Consider the following 19,096-nt stretch of genomic DNA (forward strand, 5'->3'; position numbering starts at 1 on the left):
AAAATCAACTAGACCCGGTGAGAACCTCCTCTGTGCAAACTACCGTTTCCAGACGTTCTAAAAATGTTGTGAGCGCGAATAGACAATTCCAGATACCGAACGAGTACGTAAACTAGGTGCATTTATTGTTACCAGAACTAAAAACCCGAGAAACCTCGAATTTAGTTTTGATGAATAGCCCGATTTCAGCCCCAGTTTTGCCTATAAAAATAGCGTGTAATTTAGGCCTCTGACAAAACCTTAAAACGAAAAGGATTACGTGTATTACGGCTCTATTTATTTTTTCGGAAGAGTAGTCTGCGCAGTAACAGCATCTTATTTCCGGAATTTTTCTAGGAAGTTTTGCAGGCGTCGAACGCGAAAGGCCATCGCGCATTCACGCTGCATTGCGGTGACAATAGTTATAGTGGCGTCAAGCAGCAGGTGTGGCTAGTCTTACGTTAAACACGTCTGCGATCACTGTCTGTGGTGCTTAGCCCGCACAGAATCCAACTTCAAGCCCCGACCCACAAAGCATCACTCTCCTCTGAGAATGTTCAAAGTAGGCTTGCTGGCGCGTGCATATGCTAGGAACTGCAGCGTAAAGCGCGTTGCGGCTCACGTCGCTCGAGAGCAGCTTGTCCCACTGCGGGTAGAGGTAGTACTTGATGCCGTCCAGCGAACCGTCCAGCGTCACGCCTCGCAGCAGCAGGATCAGCAGCACCACGTATGGCATCGTCGCCGTCACCCACACGGCCTGCGAGAACACACACAGCCGCTACGGTTTCACGTTGTACGAATAAACTTATGCGGCTGCGCGCGCCCACAACACGTCCCAAGAATTTTATGCAAATGTTCTGTAAGCTGCAGCGGCACTGTCTCTCAAATTAAAACATTATGACATCCATAACCAAGCACAAGACGTTGAAGTTTTATTCTAAAAATCAGTGTAACATTCAAGCTGAACATATTTTTCTAGCCTCGCTGTGTAGATTTTAAAAGTAGAAATCGATTTTTTAACATGTCATTACAATTATATGTTCCGCAGAATGCCCTGAAAGCTCATTTCTCATTTTCGACAATTGTAACTTTGAATGGCAAGTTTTCGGGCTAGTTAGTGCGATTTTATTTGCGTAGCCTAGCTTCAATCCGCCGTTTTTACAAGATATGGCACCGTCTGGGGAGTGGGAAAAACTGCTACTGGTTTAGAACAAAAATTCAGGCGGCACTTTGTTGCCTAAAGTGCGGTGAGGCGAAAGTCTTTAGCGCGGTGTTGCTGCTTGTATCACTGATGTGTGGTTAAGATGTTAATTACTTACACAATTGGGAGGCATCCGTCAGGTTCGGCGCTTTTCCGCAAACACTGTCCAGCGTCCTAGACAACAACTACATATTCGTTGGCAGGAAGTAGCGTAGTACAATAAAGAGAAAAATGAAGTATCGTAGTTGTTAGCACGCTCGGCTGCAGAACGGTAGGACGGTGGTTCGAGTCCCATTGTGCATAGATTTTTTTCTTATCGAGTTGCTGAAGAGCGTGACATCGGACGGACAGGCTCGTGGCCGCCAGTATGAGCCATAAAAGGATTTCGCCTTAAAAAGCATGTGGGAGACGCAGGTGCGATCTAGTTCCACGCAGAGCTAGCTGCAACTGCGAAGTGGCAACTGTGTGCTTGACACCTGCCGCCATCTGTTTCATGCGCCTGTCACTAACATGTACTGAGCATGTGCAGTAGGAGCGGGCGGTTTTATTTTAAACCAGTTCAGCTGGAGGACAACAGGCGTTCATGTGCAGAGCGGTTTTGTGAAAAAGGTGGACCCCCTGTTTGTCTCTCTGCGTCCATTTTTATCGTGAAGGCTATCCTGCCAACTGAAGTAGCGCCAGTGTAGTGTAATTACACCCCTCATATTGATTAAAATATTTTATGCATTAGTAGTTGTTTCTCATAGCTATAGGCTCGAGCAAGACCGACAACTTCACCAGTCTGTGCCAAAGACCGGGGCATCAATTCGATGGCGAGTGCATGAGTTGCAATATATCCGTTGAGCCTTCTGTATAGTCATGTTTGCTCTTTGCTTCTTGGACGCCATGATTCAGTGTGTGCGCCCTCACAACCAGTGGGTATGGCTGCGAAGGCTTAATTTGCTATTGAATGCAAGTGGCACGTGCGCTTATTACTTCCCTTCACCTTTAACGGAGCTGAAGGAAATGTTACTACACCGATGATACTTGAAATGTTAATTGCGAGATTTAAAGGGAAGCTGAAGCACTTTTCGAAAAAATTGAGTTCCATGCGGCATTTTATAGTTTTCACTCCTCTGAAAAAGAATATCGCATTCAAAAAGGGCGGAAATAAACGCAAAAAGCTGTTTTTTGGAATAAAATGGGCACCAGCGTCTCAGGGCGCCGAGCGAACGCCGCGAATGGCCGCGATCGTCGTGACGTCATCTACGGGGATCTCCGGCCAGCACCGACTGTGTTGCTGCGTAGCGCGTTGCTTCGGCTGGCTTGAGAACTCTGTTTTGCAAATTGTGGATCCGTCGTTCACCAAAGCGCGGGCCGAAAAGCGGCAAGCAAAGCAGGACGGCCAGCAGACTACCCGTGACTAGCGTCCCTTCCGCCAGTTCCGCCCCCCCCCGCCCCCCATTCGGCGCTTCCGGAAGCGAAGAGGGCGTTTCGGCCAGTGGATGTTTAACAAGCGATTGCGGCTCATTTGCGAACAGAATCTGGAAAAAATTTACACACATGATTTTCTATGTCCCTTCTTAACAACCACATCGTTTCTTGCAATTTGAAAACCATTTCAGCTTCCCTTTAAGAATTATTAGGACGAAAATGATGCTCAGGAAAACGTAAAAGCTTGGAGAGCACTGCATTCTGCTGCATTGGAGAAATGCGAAAGCATTTGCGTTTCAATACCAGCAACGTTTTTTGCAAGTCATTATTTTCAATCATCTGTACACATCCCCAATACACTTTATCATCACATACACCACCTTCGTGCCCCTCTAAGAGGCTTGATCCAACGGCATTTCATGGCAGGGCTTCAACAGTTTGAAACTGAAAAATACAAGGGGGCCTTGATAAGGTCTAGGTCCTGTAAGCTTCTGGATGAGCAACCATCTCGTCGGGCTTGGAGTGTTGAAAGCGAGACTGCTCTTGATAAAAGAATATTGGAGGTGCCATATACAGAGATGCTCCTGGTGTTCTTGATGCTTCCTTTTACCATTATCGGAAGCTGATGGGAGTTGTGCGAGCAAAAATGTGAGATCAGATTACAGTTGCTTACTCAAAGCATTTCTTCGACTTGATGATGAGCTACGTAGTGTAGTGGAGAGACCTATCATTTTGTACGAAATTAAATCTGCCGTTTCCGACCTGACGGCTCAGAAATAACCTGGGCCAGACGGTATTACTAGCGAGTTCTATAAAATATTTTCCCCTTGCGCATATTTTGATGGAGCTTTTTCAGGCTTCTTATTAAGCTGGTTTTTTGCCCCTCACTTTCTATTCCGGGCATACTATAAAATAGCAAAAGGCACAGATACAAATTTGTTGAAAACAGTCGTAGGATATCGTCCAATTCTCCTTTGTAACGTAGATTACAAACTTTTGAATTTCACACCTGACTTCCACAGTCAGCTGCTGAAGCACAACGAAAACCACACGAGAGAACTACAGAAAGTAGATGAATCACTATATGAAATAAATTAGCATTGCGTTGTTTAGCAGTGTTATGGAGAATTCAGGTCGCGAAAAATGAGGCAAAATCAGGAAAAGCAACGCTTTGAACATTTTATTCTGCTGGCAACACCTGTCTAAAAACGTGGCTGCGTTTGCCAAACTTCTGGTTGCTGAAAACCAAAAAGACCCTTCTCGACAAAATCAAACTTTCAGTTATCACAACTTTCAATTTTTTTCACATTTTATCTTGAAAAACAATAGCACTCGCAGCTGTTCGGACCCATAGTTATGTCTAGTGAAGCGCCGAAATCCAAAAGAAACAAAGCAGGAGTGGCAGACCTAATAACAATGACTTACAAGCAGATGCAATCTATTGTATTGTAACAGTGCAAATTCTTTTCATGCTAATTACAATGAATATGTCGACAACTGCACAGACGAGATCGCAAAAATTTTCACGAGCCGCACGAGTTCGAAAAAGGGAACTCAAAGGAAACAGGTGGCACCAAGAATAAACCGCCTACATTGTTGTTTTTTGTACTAAAGTGTTCATGTTCACAAAATATGTGAAAAAATAAATCGCTCATTACCATTCATGGCCGATTTGTGCAACAACATGCGTCTACCTTTTAAATCATATGCCTTTCGTGATCCCAATGTAAGTATGTGGATGGATATCGTTCATAAGGTTCAAGTGCATAAAATAACAGCAGCATGCTCACTAGTGTCGATTTCTCTTGGCCAAGTAACGGCAAAAAAAGTTCAGCAGCGTGTTCAGGAAAAACTAGCTCGGATCGCCATCAAGTTTTAAAAAAAAGAACGCAAAACATAATCCACTTATAATTGCTTCGCAACACGGGCACAGAGATCATACCATCAAGAAGCCAAAGTGATTCTAAACATCCTAAATCTTCTTAAGTTATCAAGTGGGGCCTTTTCTCGCAGCTATAATTATGCTTAGGCAAATATCCACCGGTGGACACCCATCAGTGAAAATGGGCACTAACGCCCCCGGCCTGGCGCCGGATTTTCTTAAGGGGTGTGCGCTTCGGACAATCTCCATAAACCCTGCTGCGGCCACTCGAGGGCCAAGTGAAGTTTCGATCGACATTGCAGCCTCTTAAAAGGTGGCACCCTTCGGCCAACACGGATCGAACACGAGCAAAGCCTGCATGAGCTGTCACTGAGAGCGCGCACGCCCTAGGGGAACGTTCTCGGTCAAGAGAGACGTCAAAATCGCCACTGGTCCCACCGCAGCACGTACCATTTTACTGCTCAGGTGCGCACGGCTCCTGCACGCAATAATAATAATCTCGATGAGGACAAAGCAGCTTTTCGCACCTGCAGAGAAGGTAGCAACCACGGCGTCAGGGTCCCCTCAGCACCACGGTGACTCCGCGACGAGGCCTCCCCCTCTCGCGAGAAGCTCACACCGTCGCTTACAGTTCTTTACACAGAACGCACAACTCTCGTCGAACATCGAACAACTTGCACACAGCAACATCAGCAGCAGCCGTCAAATATGGCCACAATGGGATTTACAACACAGGGTGGATTAAGGTCCCTCGAGGACAGATTTTTCATCGATGGTGGGGTCACGTGATCAAAGGCCCTTTTGCAAGCATTTCACCCCAGAAGAACGAAGCAGCAGGCTTGGCGAGAACCGGTGTGTAACCGGCGGCACTGGAGATCGAACCCAGATCTTCCCGAATGCGAGGCCCACGCTCTACGTGAATGTCACCTGATCGGGCAATTCTGGTTAGTCACAATTGGCCACGAAAAAACGGCAAAGAATAGCGTGTCGGTTTGTGTGTTGCATTCACGTAAATCGTATTTGACACTGCCCGACATGCTGAATTCTGCGCACCTAACATCGTTGACAGTAAAGCCTTGAACGAAGTATTTCATTTCATTTATTAATACCCTCACGGCCGTTTGGCATTACAGAGGGGAATCCTACCCCTCGGTGGGAGAATAGTATCCTCCGTCTGAGAAGTCTGCCCAAATTTTTATTTTATTTTATTTATTTATACATACTGCTAATCCCATTTGGGATTGTTGCAGGAGGGCAAAATAGGGTTAGTAATAACAGTTCAAGAAATGCATCATTTTGGTGAAGATCGTAAAATAGACAACTAATAGTAAGGGTAAGGCAAAAGCACTGGAATTAACTATGGAAATACAACCAAAAATACAACAACGCAGAATAACAATACAACGAACTGTATCGTAACCATATCGAAACAAGGCAAATTAATCTCACAATAGGCGTCATGACAGAAGTTACATCGCAATAGTTCTGAAAACAATACTGGTAGTCTGTATATACCTGAACAAAGTTAACATTGAAAAGGCACACAGAATAGGAAGCAATATTAGCAACACAGAAAACACAAAAAAAATACTTGCTAATTAAGTACCGAGCTCTCGATAGCAGCGCTGAACTTTCCTAACGATGAGCTGCTAGTTATTGAAGGGCTTAGACTGTTGCATTCACGAGTGGCAAACGGAAAAATATGAGTATTTGAAGCAGTCAGTATGGAAAGGGCACTCGTTAAGTGTATTAGAATGTTTGTGACGCGTTGATCTTGCTTTAGAAAATGCATGAAGCAAAGGAACTCGGTCCGCCATATTGGTTCAATTCCTCGCAGGATTGCACCTCTGGCTCGCCGTTTACCAACACTCAGCTGCGTGAACTTTAAGGCAGTATCTGGTGCAGTACCTGGTGCGTGTGATGGTGCTCTTCTTATATTATATGAGCGAAAAAAAATATGTTCATATCAGCATATGACAAAACCTTCACAAAGATCAAAATGGCATTCACGCAATACTTCTAAGGGCCACTGGACTGATATTACCTTTTTTTATCGAGGCCCCAGAGCATAAGTGTATGCATCACTCTTGGTTGAACGCGGAAAGGCAGCTAAATGAAATTCGCAATCTACATTGTGAATTTTCATTTTATTTCACATCGCGCTGTTTACACTTCAGACTGGAAACTTTGCAGTGAGTATAGAGAATTTTAGAATATACCTGGCGTTTCAGAGAAGGTATATCAGCATTTTCTTTAAAAATCGGCTTTTTCAGGTATAACGGCGACCTTTGCTGTCGAAATGCATATCTACAAATGAGGGCTTCAATATCCGCATTCAGGCCAGGCCGAAAGCGCAACTTACGCGCTCGAGATTTACATTTATTTATTCCAAAGTGGCCTTCGTAAGTTCCTCGAAGCAGCCCCTGGCGCATGCTTGAAGGTATTGCAGCCTTGCATCCCTTAAGCAACACACCTCTGACGGCAACTAGTTCGCTTTCAAAGGGCTTTAGCGTTCCAAGTATTGGATAATTGTTTTGCAAGCAGTGGACGACCTGTCTTAGGTAGTCCTCCTTATTAGTTTCTTCTGGAAAACGTTTCAAAGTTGCTTCGCTGATAAGTCATGAAAGAACACTCACAGCGTGAACTTCCGCGTCATCGTAGGTGTTGCCGTCGTCTGGGTTTTTGACGGACTCTCGAGACAGCATGTCGGCGAAAACCAAACATTGTCCTGGAACAAATTGCAACTCGTAGTGGTATCTGAGCGAACGAAGAAAAAATTGCTGCACTCTGGGCGGCATCTCTCCATTCGGTTTTTTTCCGAGAAAGCGATTAGGTGTCGATGGTCTGTCTCCAGGAGAACATTGCGTCCGTATATAAAATGATTGAACTTTTCGCACCCGAAGACGACAGCCATAGCCTCTTTTTTCTATCTGCGAGTATCTTCGCTGCTCTTCTGTTAGGACGCGCGAGGCATAAGCATTGGGTTTCCAACACCCCTCGTGATGTTACCAAAGAGCGATGCCTATTCCAGTTTGAGCAGCATCGGATGTCATCTTCGCAATCCTTTTAGAACCGAAGATCGCCAATAAAGGATCTTTGCTCAGACTGTCGCAGATCACTTTCCATTCTTTAGCGTGGTTTTCAGTCTATTCAAATACGCGGTATTTCTTTGATCAAATCCCGAAGAAGTCGTCTTCGGTCTGTATGTGATGGTAAGAGTTGCGCAAAATAGTTAACAATGCCGAGCTTACGCTGCACCGCTTACTTGTCAGCCGGTGGTGCCATACTCAGCAGAGAGCTTACCAGGGTGGGGTTTAGGCGTATGCCGTCTTCCGAAATAATATCTCCAAGAAAAAGGGCCTTGCGCACGCCAGTGCTGCATTTCTGTGCATGAAATGTAAAGCCAGATATCTGTGCTGCTTGCAGTACCGCTCGCAACCCCCCATCTTGCTGATGTCTTCTGGCCTCTCGCACGATGACATTATCAACGTACACTCTTACTCCTGGCAGCATCTGGAAGATTTCGCTAAGAGTCTTCTGAAACGTTTCTGGTTCGCATGCTATACTGAAGGGCAGCCTCAGGAATCGGCAACGACCAAAAGTAGTCGCGAAAGTGCATTTTTTGTGTTTCATCATGCAGCGGAATCTGGTGAAACCTGAATTCGCGTCAAGGCGCATAAAGAAACTGCTCCTGCGAGTTCCGATTCAATGTCTTCTCGCCGCGGCATCTCGCATTGCACACGCTTCAGAATATCGTTAATTTTCCTCGGCTCCATGCACAATCGTAGTTTACCGTCCTTTTTTTCTAACAACCTCCAGAGGACTCACCCAGTCCGTCGGCTGGTCTCGCTTGGCTATAATGCCGGCGTTGACAATGCGGTAAACTTCTTCGCGCAGAGGCTCCCGCAAGGAAGGGGGCACATAGCGGGCGGTCTGAATGACTGGCACAGCGTCATCGTGAGAAGAACTATACGGTATGGCCGCTGAGTATATCCAGTCCCAGAAAACAGTTGTCAAAACTGTTGAGCCAATTCCTCGCTGCTGCTCATTCCCACGTCGTTTACGGTGCGTGAGAACAGTTCAAGCATTTCGCTCGCTTGCACTCCAAGTATGGCGTGTCGGTCCTCCTTCACGACGAAGAAATTGATCTCTGTCTCCTTGCTTCCCACAGTCACAGTCACCTTGGTAGTCATGACGCCGAGGTGTCTGATGACGCCTCCGTTGTAATCCCTTAGGATACAATTGCTCGTAGTCAAGGGTATCCGCGGCTGTAGCTTCTTGTAGACGATAAATGGCAGCAGTTTGGCTTGCAATCCTGTGTCCACTTTGAAGGCTAGCGTCGCGTCTGCTACTTTCGCTCAGACTACCCAGTCACGGTCACGCGCTCTTCATATGCTCTTGACACATGCATCAAAAATATCAAATTGCGCTTCGCAGTCTTCGCTGCTCATGACTTCCGTTACTTGCTTATTCGGGTAGCAGCGCGCAGCACATTCTGCCCTTGACATTTACAGAAAATTTTGCCAAATGCAGGACAACTTCGCAGACCATACTAGCGCCCACATCTGCAGCACTTGAACGGCTCATGTTCCTCGTCACACTGCTGCTGCTGCTTTTTGACGGCGTCGGTCTGTCTGTGCTCTAGAGACCAGATTTCGTTTTGGGAGGCTGTTACTTCCTTAGCCGTGCATATTTTTTCCGCTTTAGCCAAGGTCAACTTGTTATCCTGCAGCAACTTTTGCCCCAGTTTATCATTATTTGTTCCGAAAACTATTTGGTCACGTATGAACGACTCTGCCATAGTGCCAAAGTTGCAGGAGCGAGACATCTTCCCGAGTTCTCTGACAAACTGTTCTACTGGTTCACGTTGACTTGGACGCGTTTCCGAAACAGGTAGCGTTCATGCACTTAACTCAGGTGTTCCGTGCAGTAGCTGTCGAACTTGGCTATTACAGTTGCATAACTTTCCCGGCTCTCGTAGTCACCAAAGATGAAGTTGAAAATTTCGAATGCGTCGTCGCCTGCTACATTTAGCAATAAGGCCATCTTCGCGACGTCCCGACGAGGCTTTCCGTCAGGCTACGAAACAACCAAGATGAGTTCAAACATTTGCTTGAAAAGTTGCCACTGTTTACTGATTTCGCTGGTAAAATGGAGCGGCTCCAGAGTTTCACAAGTTCCATGCTGCTTCTTTACCACGAACACTGTGGCAGTGACTTCAGAGCACTTCTGACACCCTGCATCAGCAGAGTGACAGTCGGGACCACTTCCGTAGAAGAAGTGGCATTTACTCGTGCTAGGTTTACACCCGCAAGAGGAAAGGGCACACAAGTTCCGAGCAAGCACGCCGCAGGCAGAGAACGCGAGCACGCATCGCACTCGGGTAACCTAGAACGCCGGACCGCGTGGCACTCGGCTTACATACGTGATACAAGATGTACCAGTATTTCTAAAAATACACTTTTTCAGGTATCAAGGCGGCATTTGCGGAAATACAGTACGTGCGCTGGCCGACATTAAGAAAAGGCGAATTATGTTCACTAGTTAGGCGCTTAAGAAATTTCTGACAATTAAATTTTTCGCTGTAGCCGTTAGGCACCTGGCTGAAATCATAGATGTGTATCCGGTCCCTAGTAATGGCCATATCAGTTGTTTAGAATTTCGAAAACATGATTAACCTTAATGCTGCGGCTCCACAAAATGTGGCTACTTGGACAAGATACGTTCACTGGAGGGGTTGATTTGCCTGCATGCTTTTCGAAGGCGCATTTATTTTGGCACTATGTAGCCAGAATTTGTTGGGCCACAGCGGCGAGAGCAATATCATTTTGTAAATTATAAAAAACTTATATGGGTGTTACTAACGACCAGCTTAAAAGCTCCACTTGCCACCAGGTGTCTTCCTGTTACAGTTAAAAAGCTAACTATTAGAAATTAGTTAGCTGGCCAACTGGTTAACATTATTAACTCTCTTCTGATGTCCCCAAACGCAGGTATCATTATGCAGCAAAGGCCTCCCTTCATACTTAAAAAAACCTAATTATAAGTTTTTTGGATAACTTTCGATGAGCACCCGGTACGCTCAGTCGTACATCCTGACCGTAAGTATTGCTTTCGTCGGCATACCACTTTTTCTGGTCAAAAGTATTTGTAAATTGAAGTGAAGTGCACAGCAGTGATATGAGCGATGGGTAATGGAATAAAACTGCCTTATCGACTGCCGTACATATTTAGAATGCTTATAACGAACTGAACATCTCCAATCAAAAATTTTAAGTTTGGGTTAACGTTTCGAAGCCGACTCGGCTCCTTCATCAGAGGTGACTGAGGGCAGTAGCTAGCGTCTTTTAAGTACGGAGGGGAGGGAGGGTGGTCAAAGGAAAGACAGCTTCGAAGCGAAAGGCGCGGGGGAGGGGGAGGGGGTTTAGGCTGTTAGTCACGCTGGCGCACTAGAGGGAGGTGGTGGATGGCGACTTTTTTTCGTGACGTTGGAGGGCGAATTCCCTGGGCATATACTGGGGGCTGGTTTCCTTTTGTGCGGTTGATATTGTTCGGGGTGGTTTGGATATTTCAGGATTCCAGAAGCAGCCTTTTCTGTTAATTTGTTTCGGTTCCGAGGATGCGGGTTTCTTCGAAGTTGATTCTATGGTCGGAGTCCTCGTAATGTTCGGCTACTGGATTGCGCTCTCTTGCGAATTAGCGGACGTCGTTCTTATGTTGCCGAATTCTTTCTTTGAAATTTTTGGTTTCGCCGATGTAGCTTGCGTCGCCGTCGGCGCATGGAATTTGGTAGACAATGCCTTGGGCTCTTTCTCTCGGCGGCCGGTCTTTGGGAACAGGTAGGCAAAGCGCAACAGTGTTTGTTGGCTTGTGCGCCACCTGGAGACCCCATTTTTTCAGGATTTGGGCGATGCTTTCACTGACATCACCGACATAAGGTAGAGTGACGTATTTTGGTGGTGGCGTACGTCTTTGTGCGTTGATTTCTTGACGAATGTTGTGTTTTTGATGTCGACTGGTTTTTTTGAATAAAGTCTTTGGGGTAGCCGTTCATGATGAGTTCTTTGAATACCGTGCGTTGTTCTTTTTTTCTGTCGAGTTCTGTGCTGCAATGTGTCTCAACTGTTCTGAACAGCGTCTTCACCACTGATGCTTTATGGACTGTCGGGTGGTTCGAAGAGAAGTGGAGATACCGGCCTGAGTGGGTTGGTTTTGCGGTATACGGATAATTGAAGGGCATTGTGGTTTCGGGACACGAGGACGTCCAAAAACGGCAGGGAGGTTTCCTTTTCCACCTCTAGCGTGAACTGAATGTCAGCTTCTACGGAGTTGAAATCACGAAGGAAATTTTGAGACTCAGATATTTTGATGACGGCGAAGCAGTCGTCAACATACCTGAGGAAAATCTTTGGTTTCGGGTGGAATGAATTGAGGGCTTGTTGTTCGATGTGAGACAGATCCGTCGTGAGCTCAACGAAGCTCTTACCATGCAGAAACTCTTTTCCAACGCAACGACACTCCATACGCTCCTGTAGTTGAGCGAAGGTTCAGAATATGCAGGGCTGGTGGTCCGATGTGTTTCAAGTTAAAATTTTTGTTTGAAGATTTGCACTTCATTGTAAGTCTTCAAACCAACCAGACAGGCAGATCTGTCAAAATGTTTAGTTTTCAATATTTAAAATGCTCCTCAAAAATTAGATTATTTTTAGACAGTAAAAAGCAGTGCTTCAACAAAGACATGCACCACTACCGCGAAAAAATACCGAGTAATTAGTTTTAAATATCGCGCGCAACAAATGCTTTACTTTGAAATCCTTATAAACATACGTTTACAGAAAGCGAATAACCTCTACGAGTTGCATCCCACGAATGGCAAGAACTTTTAAACACATATATGAAACAGCTTTATTATTGTCGGTTAGCCGCATTCTCTATTCAAGGGTGATCGTCGACCATTTTCACATTTATTGTTCTCGTGAAGCATTGCCAATGTAGCGAAAAGATATTGACTGAAGTCTGACCTCGAAGGAAATTTTCGCGTTAGAAAGACGCCTCTGAATTCAGAATCTAACAAAACATTACAATATTGAAAGATCAAACTAAAAAACAACATAAAATGAAGCCGTTTTCGCAAAGCACGTCGTTCAAAGCGAAAGTCGATCATTTTTCGATGCAGTACAGTCCAAGTGCGCTTAATGTTCAGATATAGATCAGGAAACAATACCCTCCACGTTTTTCATAGTACGCAGTTATGAGCAGCCTTCCACGTACTGAAATAAAAAAAAATGGCTCGCAGTTTAGCATTGCCGAGCACTAAATATTATGCGAAGGCACGATGACACATCCAAATTTCTGGGGCCACGAAAATTTTTGGGGTGGGCCAAAAGAAAAGAAAGAATTCTAGGGGTGTCCCAGGTCGGTTCCGAGAGTGGGTGAGCTGAACTTCCATGTTTTCTAGAGTAGGGAAAGCCTATTAGGGGGCGTCCCAAGTGGTGAGTCAACATAATTTTCAAATTTTTAGGGGTGGGCTACAGAAATTTTGGGGAAGGACCAAAACCATTTTTGGAGGTAGGTTAATTTCATTTTGAGATTACGCAAAGCCTGCTTTTCACACGAGCACACCCACATTCACCGGATATCAATTTCGGCCAACATCATTGCAAGAAAAAACTTTCGGGTGGTGCGTGCCTATTTCGACATTGGTCAAGCTTGGAGTCGCGCCATGCTATAGCTTGGCAACCCATTCTTCAATTTTGACACTTTAATCCAGTCACTACAAGGTCAAATTTTGAAGGTCCGTGCCGTATTTTGGCATGTGCCACATTGGGGACGTGCCTGCCACCAGCCAGGAAACCACCCTGCAGTTTTTGTTGATTTTGGCCAAGGTGACTTCAAGGTCACGTTTAGAGTAGTCCATTCCATATCTGAGCATGACCCATGTCACGATATACAATAATCAAAACCCCAACCTTCAGGGCCATTGACAAATCTCTTCATAGCTGTTTTTACATACCCGCCGCGGTGGCTCAGTGGTTAGGGCGCTAGGTTACTAAGCCGGAGCTCCTTGGTTCGAACCCGGCCGCGGCGGCCGCTTTTCGATGGAGCCGAAGCGCACAGGCGCCCCAGTGCTGGGCGGTGTCAGTACACGTTAAAGATCCCCAGGTGGTCGACATTATTTTGGAACACCCATTTACGACACCTCTTCTTTCACTCCAACTTTCCTCCCTTCCCTTAAGGCGCCACGAACCGCCAGGAGGCTTAATTCACTCATCATGCGGCTTTGGCCGAGAATGCAGCTAGATCTGCTTTCGCACTTAAAAAACGCGGTTGCTTACCTGGCAGTTGCAGAAACGATGCGCATTTGTCAGAACCAGGCATTCGTTCAAGAGACAGATCCGTCGTGAGCTCAACGAAGCTCTTACCATGCAGAAACCCTTTTCCAACGCAACGACACTCCATACGCTCCTGTAGTTGAGCGAAGGCTCAGAATATTCAGGGCTGATGGTCGACAGAGAAGGAAAGACTACCAAAACCACATCTACGCACACTATCGTCGTCACTTGGAGCCGCCAGCGCATTCATTTCAACAAAGTCGGGACTTGTGTTCACTTCAGCACAGCGAACTGGCTCGACGAAGGGAAGTGCCCGTCGAGGCACGCCCAGGTTGAGTTGAGGATCGACAATTGGCACAAGATTGCAAGTGGAGGAAGTAGAAGAGGCCGCGCTACACGAAGGGACAAGCGCACGGGTGGCGAAAAGTTCTCAGGGGGCCTCCGAAGAAGCGGCGGCGTGAAGAGGAATATCAAGATGGCCACCGGTCAGAGGGGTAACCGGCGAGGCCGTGATGAAAGCCGCTGTCGAACCGCGCTTGCGGCCAAGAGCGCTATGTGGTGTGTATCCGCAGATCAGCGATGAATACCAAGACAATTTGCGCGTTGGTATGCCAGGGCAAAACATTTATAAGGACTTAAGAGAACGAAGTGCAAAAATACGGAGCTAACGTCCACAGGGCCGTCGCTGCCAGCTGAGGCGAAGAGAGCGGCAGGCCTATTCCGGCTGGAACTTGCAGGCCATCGGCTCCCAGTTATCAGCCGCCTTCTGGTCACGTTCCCAGCGGCGAAAGAAAAAAGCCTCCCATCGAGGCGCTCGCTGCCATTTTATCTCATGAGCAGCGACCTAGTTCTCTCTGGAACGCGCCATGGAACTCGAACATGTGTTCCACATAGCTGTTTCGAGAAAAAACGATGAGCCGGCTGTTCCTGTAATATGAACTTGTTCCACATAAGTTCCAGTTATAAAGGAGAGAAAGGGGCTGCAAAAGTGTGCGTCCCACTTAAAAAAAGCCGAAACGAGCCTCGTTCTAGATAAAATAAATGGAACGGAGGCTTCAACCGGAACCCATGCGGAACCATGGCAGTTTATGTGGAACGGAGATTAGGAGTGTATATATGTGGCAATTTTCGTCGTGTGCTGTTGGAATACTTTTTCTTGGGCATTCCTCGTCCAACTCAGAATTTCAATCGATTCGGCATATTTAATTGACATATTCTTCGTAGTTAAACGATGCTTCGTGATAATCGTTGCAGGGTTTTTATGTTTTGAACAAGGACATAAAAATAGGATTATGATAAAAAATTAGGTAGTCAATTACTCCTTCTGTGTAATCAAACATCCGAAATGGTCAATACATGATCAATTAATGTATTCGAGCCAGCTATGCCAGATTCAGCAGGAGAAAGAATTGCAGAGGAAATGCCAAAGTTCAGCATACATTGTATATATTAGAACAGCTGCACTGCTAATGTTGAGAATATTAATATTTATGTCACCGCAAATTAGTACGATCTTGTTTTCATTTCCCGAGGTATTAAAGATTACTTGCTACTGTGAACAAACTCGATATAAGATGACTATGGTGAACGATAAACGAAGACAACTATATTGTTGCGGTTGTTCAATGGCACCACGGAGTGATCAATAATAAGCAAAATGGATTCCCATTGAATTTCGCTAAATGAGATAGCGTGGCGAAGGGCATAGTTGAAATCAAATTTGATAAGTATGGAAGATCCACCACCGCGACAACTGTCACTGCTGTAGTATTCTAAACGTAGTTTTTCAGCCCAAATAAGTTTGCATCACTGTACGATAACTAAGGATCAGACAGCGGGATGAAGGAAAAGGATTGGTCTAATAAAGTAAGTAATAATACGATGTTATCATGATGCCTGCGTATGCTGCGGATGTTAAGGCGCTGTAATGATCGTGATACTTGTTTATGTTATAACATATCTTTTGTTTGTTGGTAGGAATAAATGATCATGTGAATGTAGACGAGAGAGATAGAAAAACAGCTGCGTCTAAATGAAGACGAAAAGGTCCACAGCACACGAGATGCGATAGACCGTGCTCTTATCGGCTTTTTGCAGGGGCCTGTCAGCAAATGCAGGCGCGCCGATAAACAACACACCAACACCGGAACAGCGGGAGACTGCACTCTGCTCGAAGCCTGAAGAACAGGTCAAGCTGATCGACAGGGCTCGCAAGACTGCAAATGCCACTAGGGCCCTGGACTGAGGGTCCCTCCTACGCCGCGAGAATCCTCCTTAACACTAGTTTTTAATTCATTCATTCATTCATTCATTCATTCATTCATTCATTCATTCATTCATTCATTCATTCATTCATTCATTCATTCGGCGTTTCTGGATTTGGCTGCGCAGTTATCGGTCCACAGGTATTTCCACTCCTTTTCTTTTGTAGCTCGGGTGTACGCCAAATGAAATCGTTTTCGTTCAGGTGTCAGGAGGTCATTCATATAGAGTGGCTTCTCCGAGCTTTGCGAGAACACGATATCGAGGGTGGACAACTCAGCCTTCCTAGCTTTAGCACAGAACTCCATTTTCTTGTTTCTTGACAGGAATCGCGCGATCATGTTGGTATCGCTTTTACCAGGAACACGATGCGCAGGGTCGAAGTCAGATGGGCTAACGGGACAGCCAATTCCGTCACCAATGGCTTGTACAACCAACACGCAGCGTTCACACTTGCTTCATTGGAGCGCTGTTTACATCGACGTTGTTTATACGTGAGTGTTGCTCCAGATCAGACACGTGCGGCGTCAGTTGTTCGTTTTTTTTTCTTTCAGTCTTTGTTTTCTTCGATAAGAGTTTCATGCAGCTCACTGAACGTGATTATGGTTATCTTCATTGTGGCCATTTCATCTCGAAACGACTGAATTTCTTTTGCAAACACCGCACAAGTTGGCAGAGTCCCTTTGGAATTAGTGGCAGCAGCAGTGGGAGCAGCAGAAAATTAGGTCAACACATTGCTAATACAAAGAAAATAATCATACACTAACCTGACGAGCATGATTTTGCTGCTGTCACGCGGTTTCTTTTATAAGGCGCTCGCAATAGTAGCTGGGAAATAATTAGGTTGTCCGTGCGCGGATTCATCTGCCTTCAACCGTCCTCTTTGATCGCGCAATTTATTGTTCGTGAAACACCCACAAAGACTTTTGCTGCCTATACATACAAGGTCCAGCAATAAAAAAGAAACAGCGCGCCAAATGACTACACCGTGTGGACGGGCGCAGGGTGACGTCGGAGCGCGCCGGTGCGCTCGCCCCCCCCTTAGAAGTGACCTTTGCCTACGCGGGTGAGCAGCGCACTGTCGCCATCTGCCTCGGAAAGCGACTACTGTACGCTGCCCGGAAGCTGAGGCGGCGTGCGAACCACGCGCTGTCCTTCACTCCGGCAGCTCTGCACAGGTGTCGCTTTTTCCCAGCAGAGGGCCACACGTATCCTCTGTTCCTCGCATGGTTTCACGAAAGCGCGCAAGCCCGCGTGGGATGGTCAGTGCTCCAACTGCCAAGAGGAAGTTTTTTCAGGCATACATGTTCGTGCAGTGTCACTTTCTAGGAAGATAAATCGCTGACTTGCTAGTTAATACACGTGATGAGGGATGGACAAAAATATAGGGGAGCGGTAAAGCAGAAAGCACGAACTTCAAGCCACATTCACCCTAGAACTAAAGCGTGATTTATGAATAGCTGAAAATGAGACAAACCCAAAGTACTTCAATTTTAGAATAGGAGATTTTTTTTTACAAAATTTTCACTTGCGTAAGAAAACAGTGTAAAAAACGGAAGCTCCTGCGTACTGCCTGTGGGCAATTGGAAACAAACGAACGGTGAAGTAATTTAGCGCTTATCCAATGTAAAGCGGCTTATTTTGAGACGCGAGTGGTGGTACTTGGAAGCGTGATGCCCTCTAGACAGTATTTAAGCTTGATTTATAAACTGAGGGATAGGAAAGAGCATTAAGTGATATGTGTAAGGTGCTTTAACCCCAGAATACTAATCCACACCAGAGTACAGTGTTGCTGTTTAAAAGTGGCCATGGTACAGTAAATGCCAAAGTTAAAGTGACGCCGAAAGACAGGCATAAGGAATGAAAGAAGAGAAGTCTTGTTCAATATTTCCTTACGTCCATGTCCTTTCGCGCAGCGCTTGCTTTGATCGTAAATAAACTGGCCCCCCAAAATCCGGCAACGTCCCGTGTTGCTGCGAGCGAAAAATGCGGATCCGGCTACGTCAACGTGAACCGGCGGATTTGCTAAGTGATTACAAAATTTGTAAACTGATGATTAGAAAGTCGCGACAGCACTCATACGTCAACAGGGCACCCATGCGGGATAGTAGATTAAATTTTGTTTGACTCATGCGTCATTATAACATACAAGTATACAGAGTAAAGGAATTGCGATGAAAGGAAAATTGCGGTAATCAGTTGGCAATCGACACGCTTTCCGTAGGCCACACAGGCACGTGTCCCACGGTTGAAGTGCGTCTTTATATGCATTTCATATGGTGTTTTACATAATATAGAAACAGTGTCCGTTTCTGTGTGGGTAAAATGAGCCGCTGCTAGGAGCCATTAGCGTTACCGTGTCATACCTTTAAAGGCTGAGCTCAAGTACCCACCCGATTTTTTTACAGAGTAGAGTCAAGTGAACACAAATGAAAGGTGCAGTAATGCACAGCATTTTCATTTCATTTCATTTTTATTTCCTTAAAGACCCCCTTTAGGAGGTTTTACATAAGAGGTGGGGTTAACATGAGGAAGCGAAACATTTTTTTCGTGATGACAGGTGGGATGTAATTTTTTCTAATAAGGTTGATGGACAGGTGATGGCTGCAATTTCATGGGGAATGTCATTCCAATCGCTTGCTGTTCGGAGGAAAAATGACTTGGAAATAGTAGTCGTACGGGCACGATGGCGTAAAAATTTCAGCGGATGACCAATGCGGTGAGACTTGCGTGATGGCGGTGCGCAGATGTATGGCTGCTGTTCGAGGTGGAAATAATAAAATTTGTGAAATAGGCACAAGCTAGAAATACGGCAACGGAGGGAAAGACTGCATAATTGGGACTGTAGCTTGAGAGACGAAACAATAATATAGGATGAGTATGAGGGGTGAATGAAACGGACGGCTCTGTTCTTCACGGCTTCGAATGAATCAATGAGGTAAGCTTGCTGTGGATTCCAGATGAAGGATGCATACTCAAGTTTTGGCCTGATTAATGATTTGTAAGCAAGTAGCTTTACATTTTGTG

The 19,096-nt window shown here is 45.7% G+C and overlaps 1 protein-coding gene across 1 annotated transcript in view; it reads right to left on the reverse strand.

Moving 5' to 3' along the window:
• SerT (Serotonin transporter) overlaps positions 1-19,096 on the reverse strand; it is a 429,862-nt gene that overhangs the window by 182,805 nt on the left and 227,961 nt on the right. The window contains exon 7 of the mRNA XM_077655629.1: positions 602-736. Coding sequence (XP_077511755.1) covers positions 602-736 — 135 coding nt within the window. The remainder of the gene's footprint in view (positions 1-601; positions 737-19,096) is intronic.

The sequence above is a fragment of the Amblyomma americanum genome, chromosome 2 (genome assembly GCF_052857255.1).
Source record: "Amblyomma americanum isolate KBUSLIRL-KWMA chromosome 2, ASM5285725v1, whole genome shotgun sequence".
Lineage (NCBI taxonomy): Eukaryota > Metazoa > Arthropoda > Arachnida > Ixodida > Ixodidae > Amblyomma > Amblyomma americanum.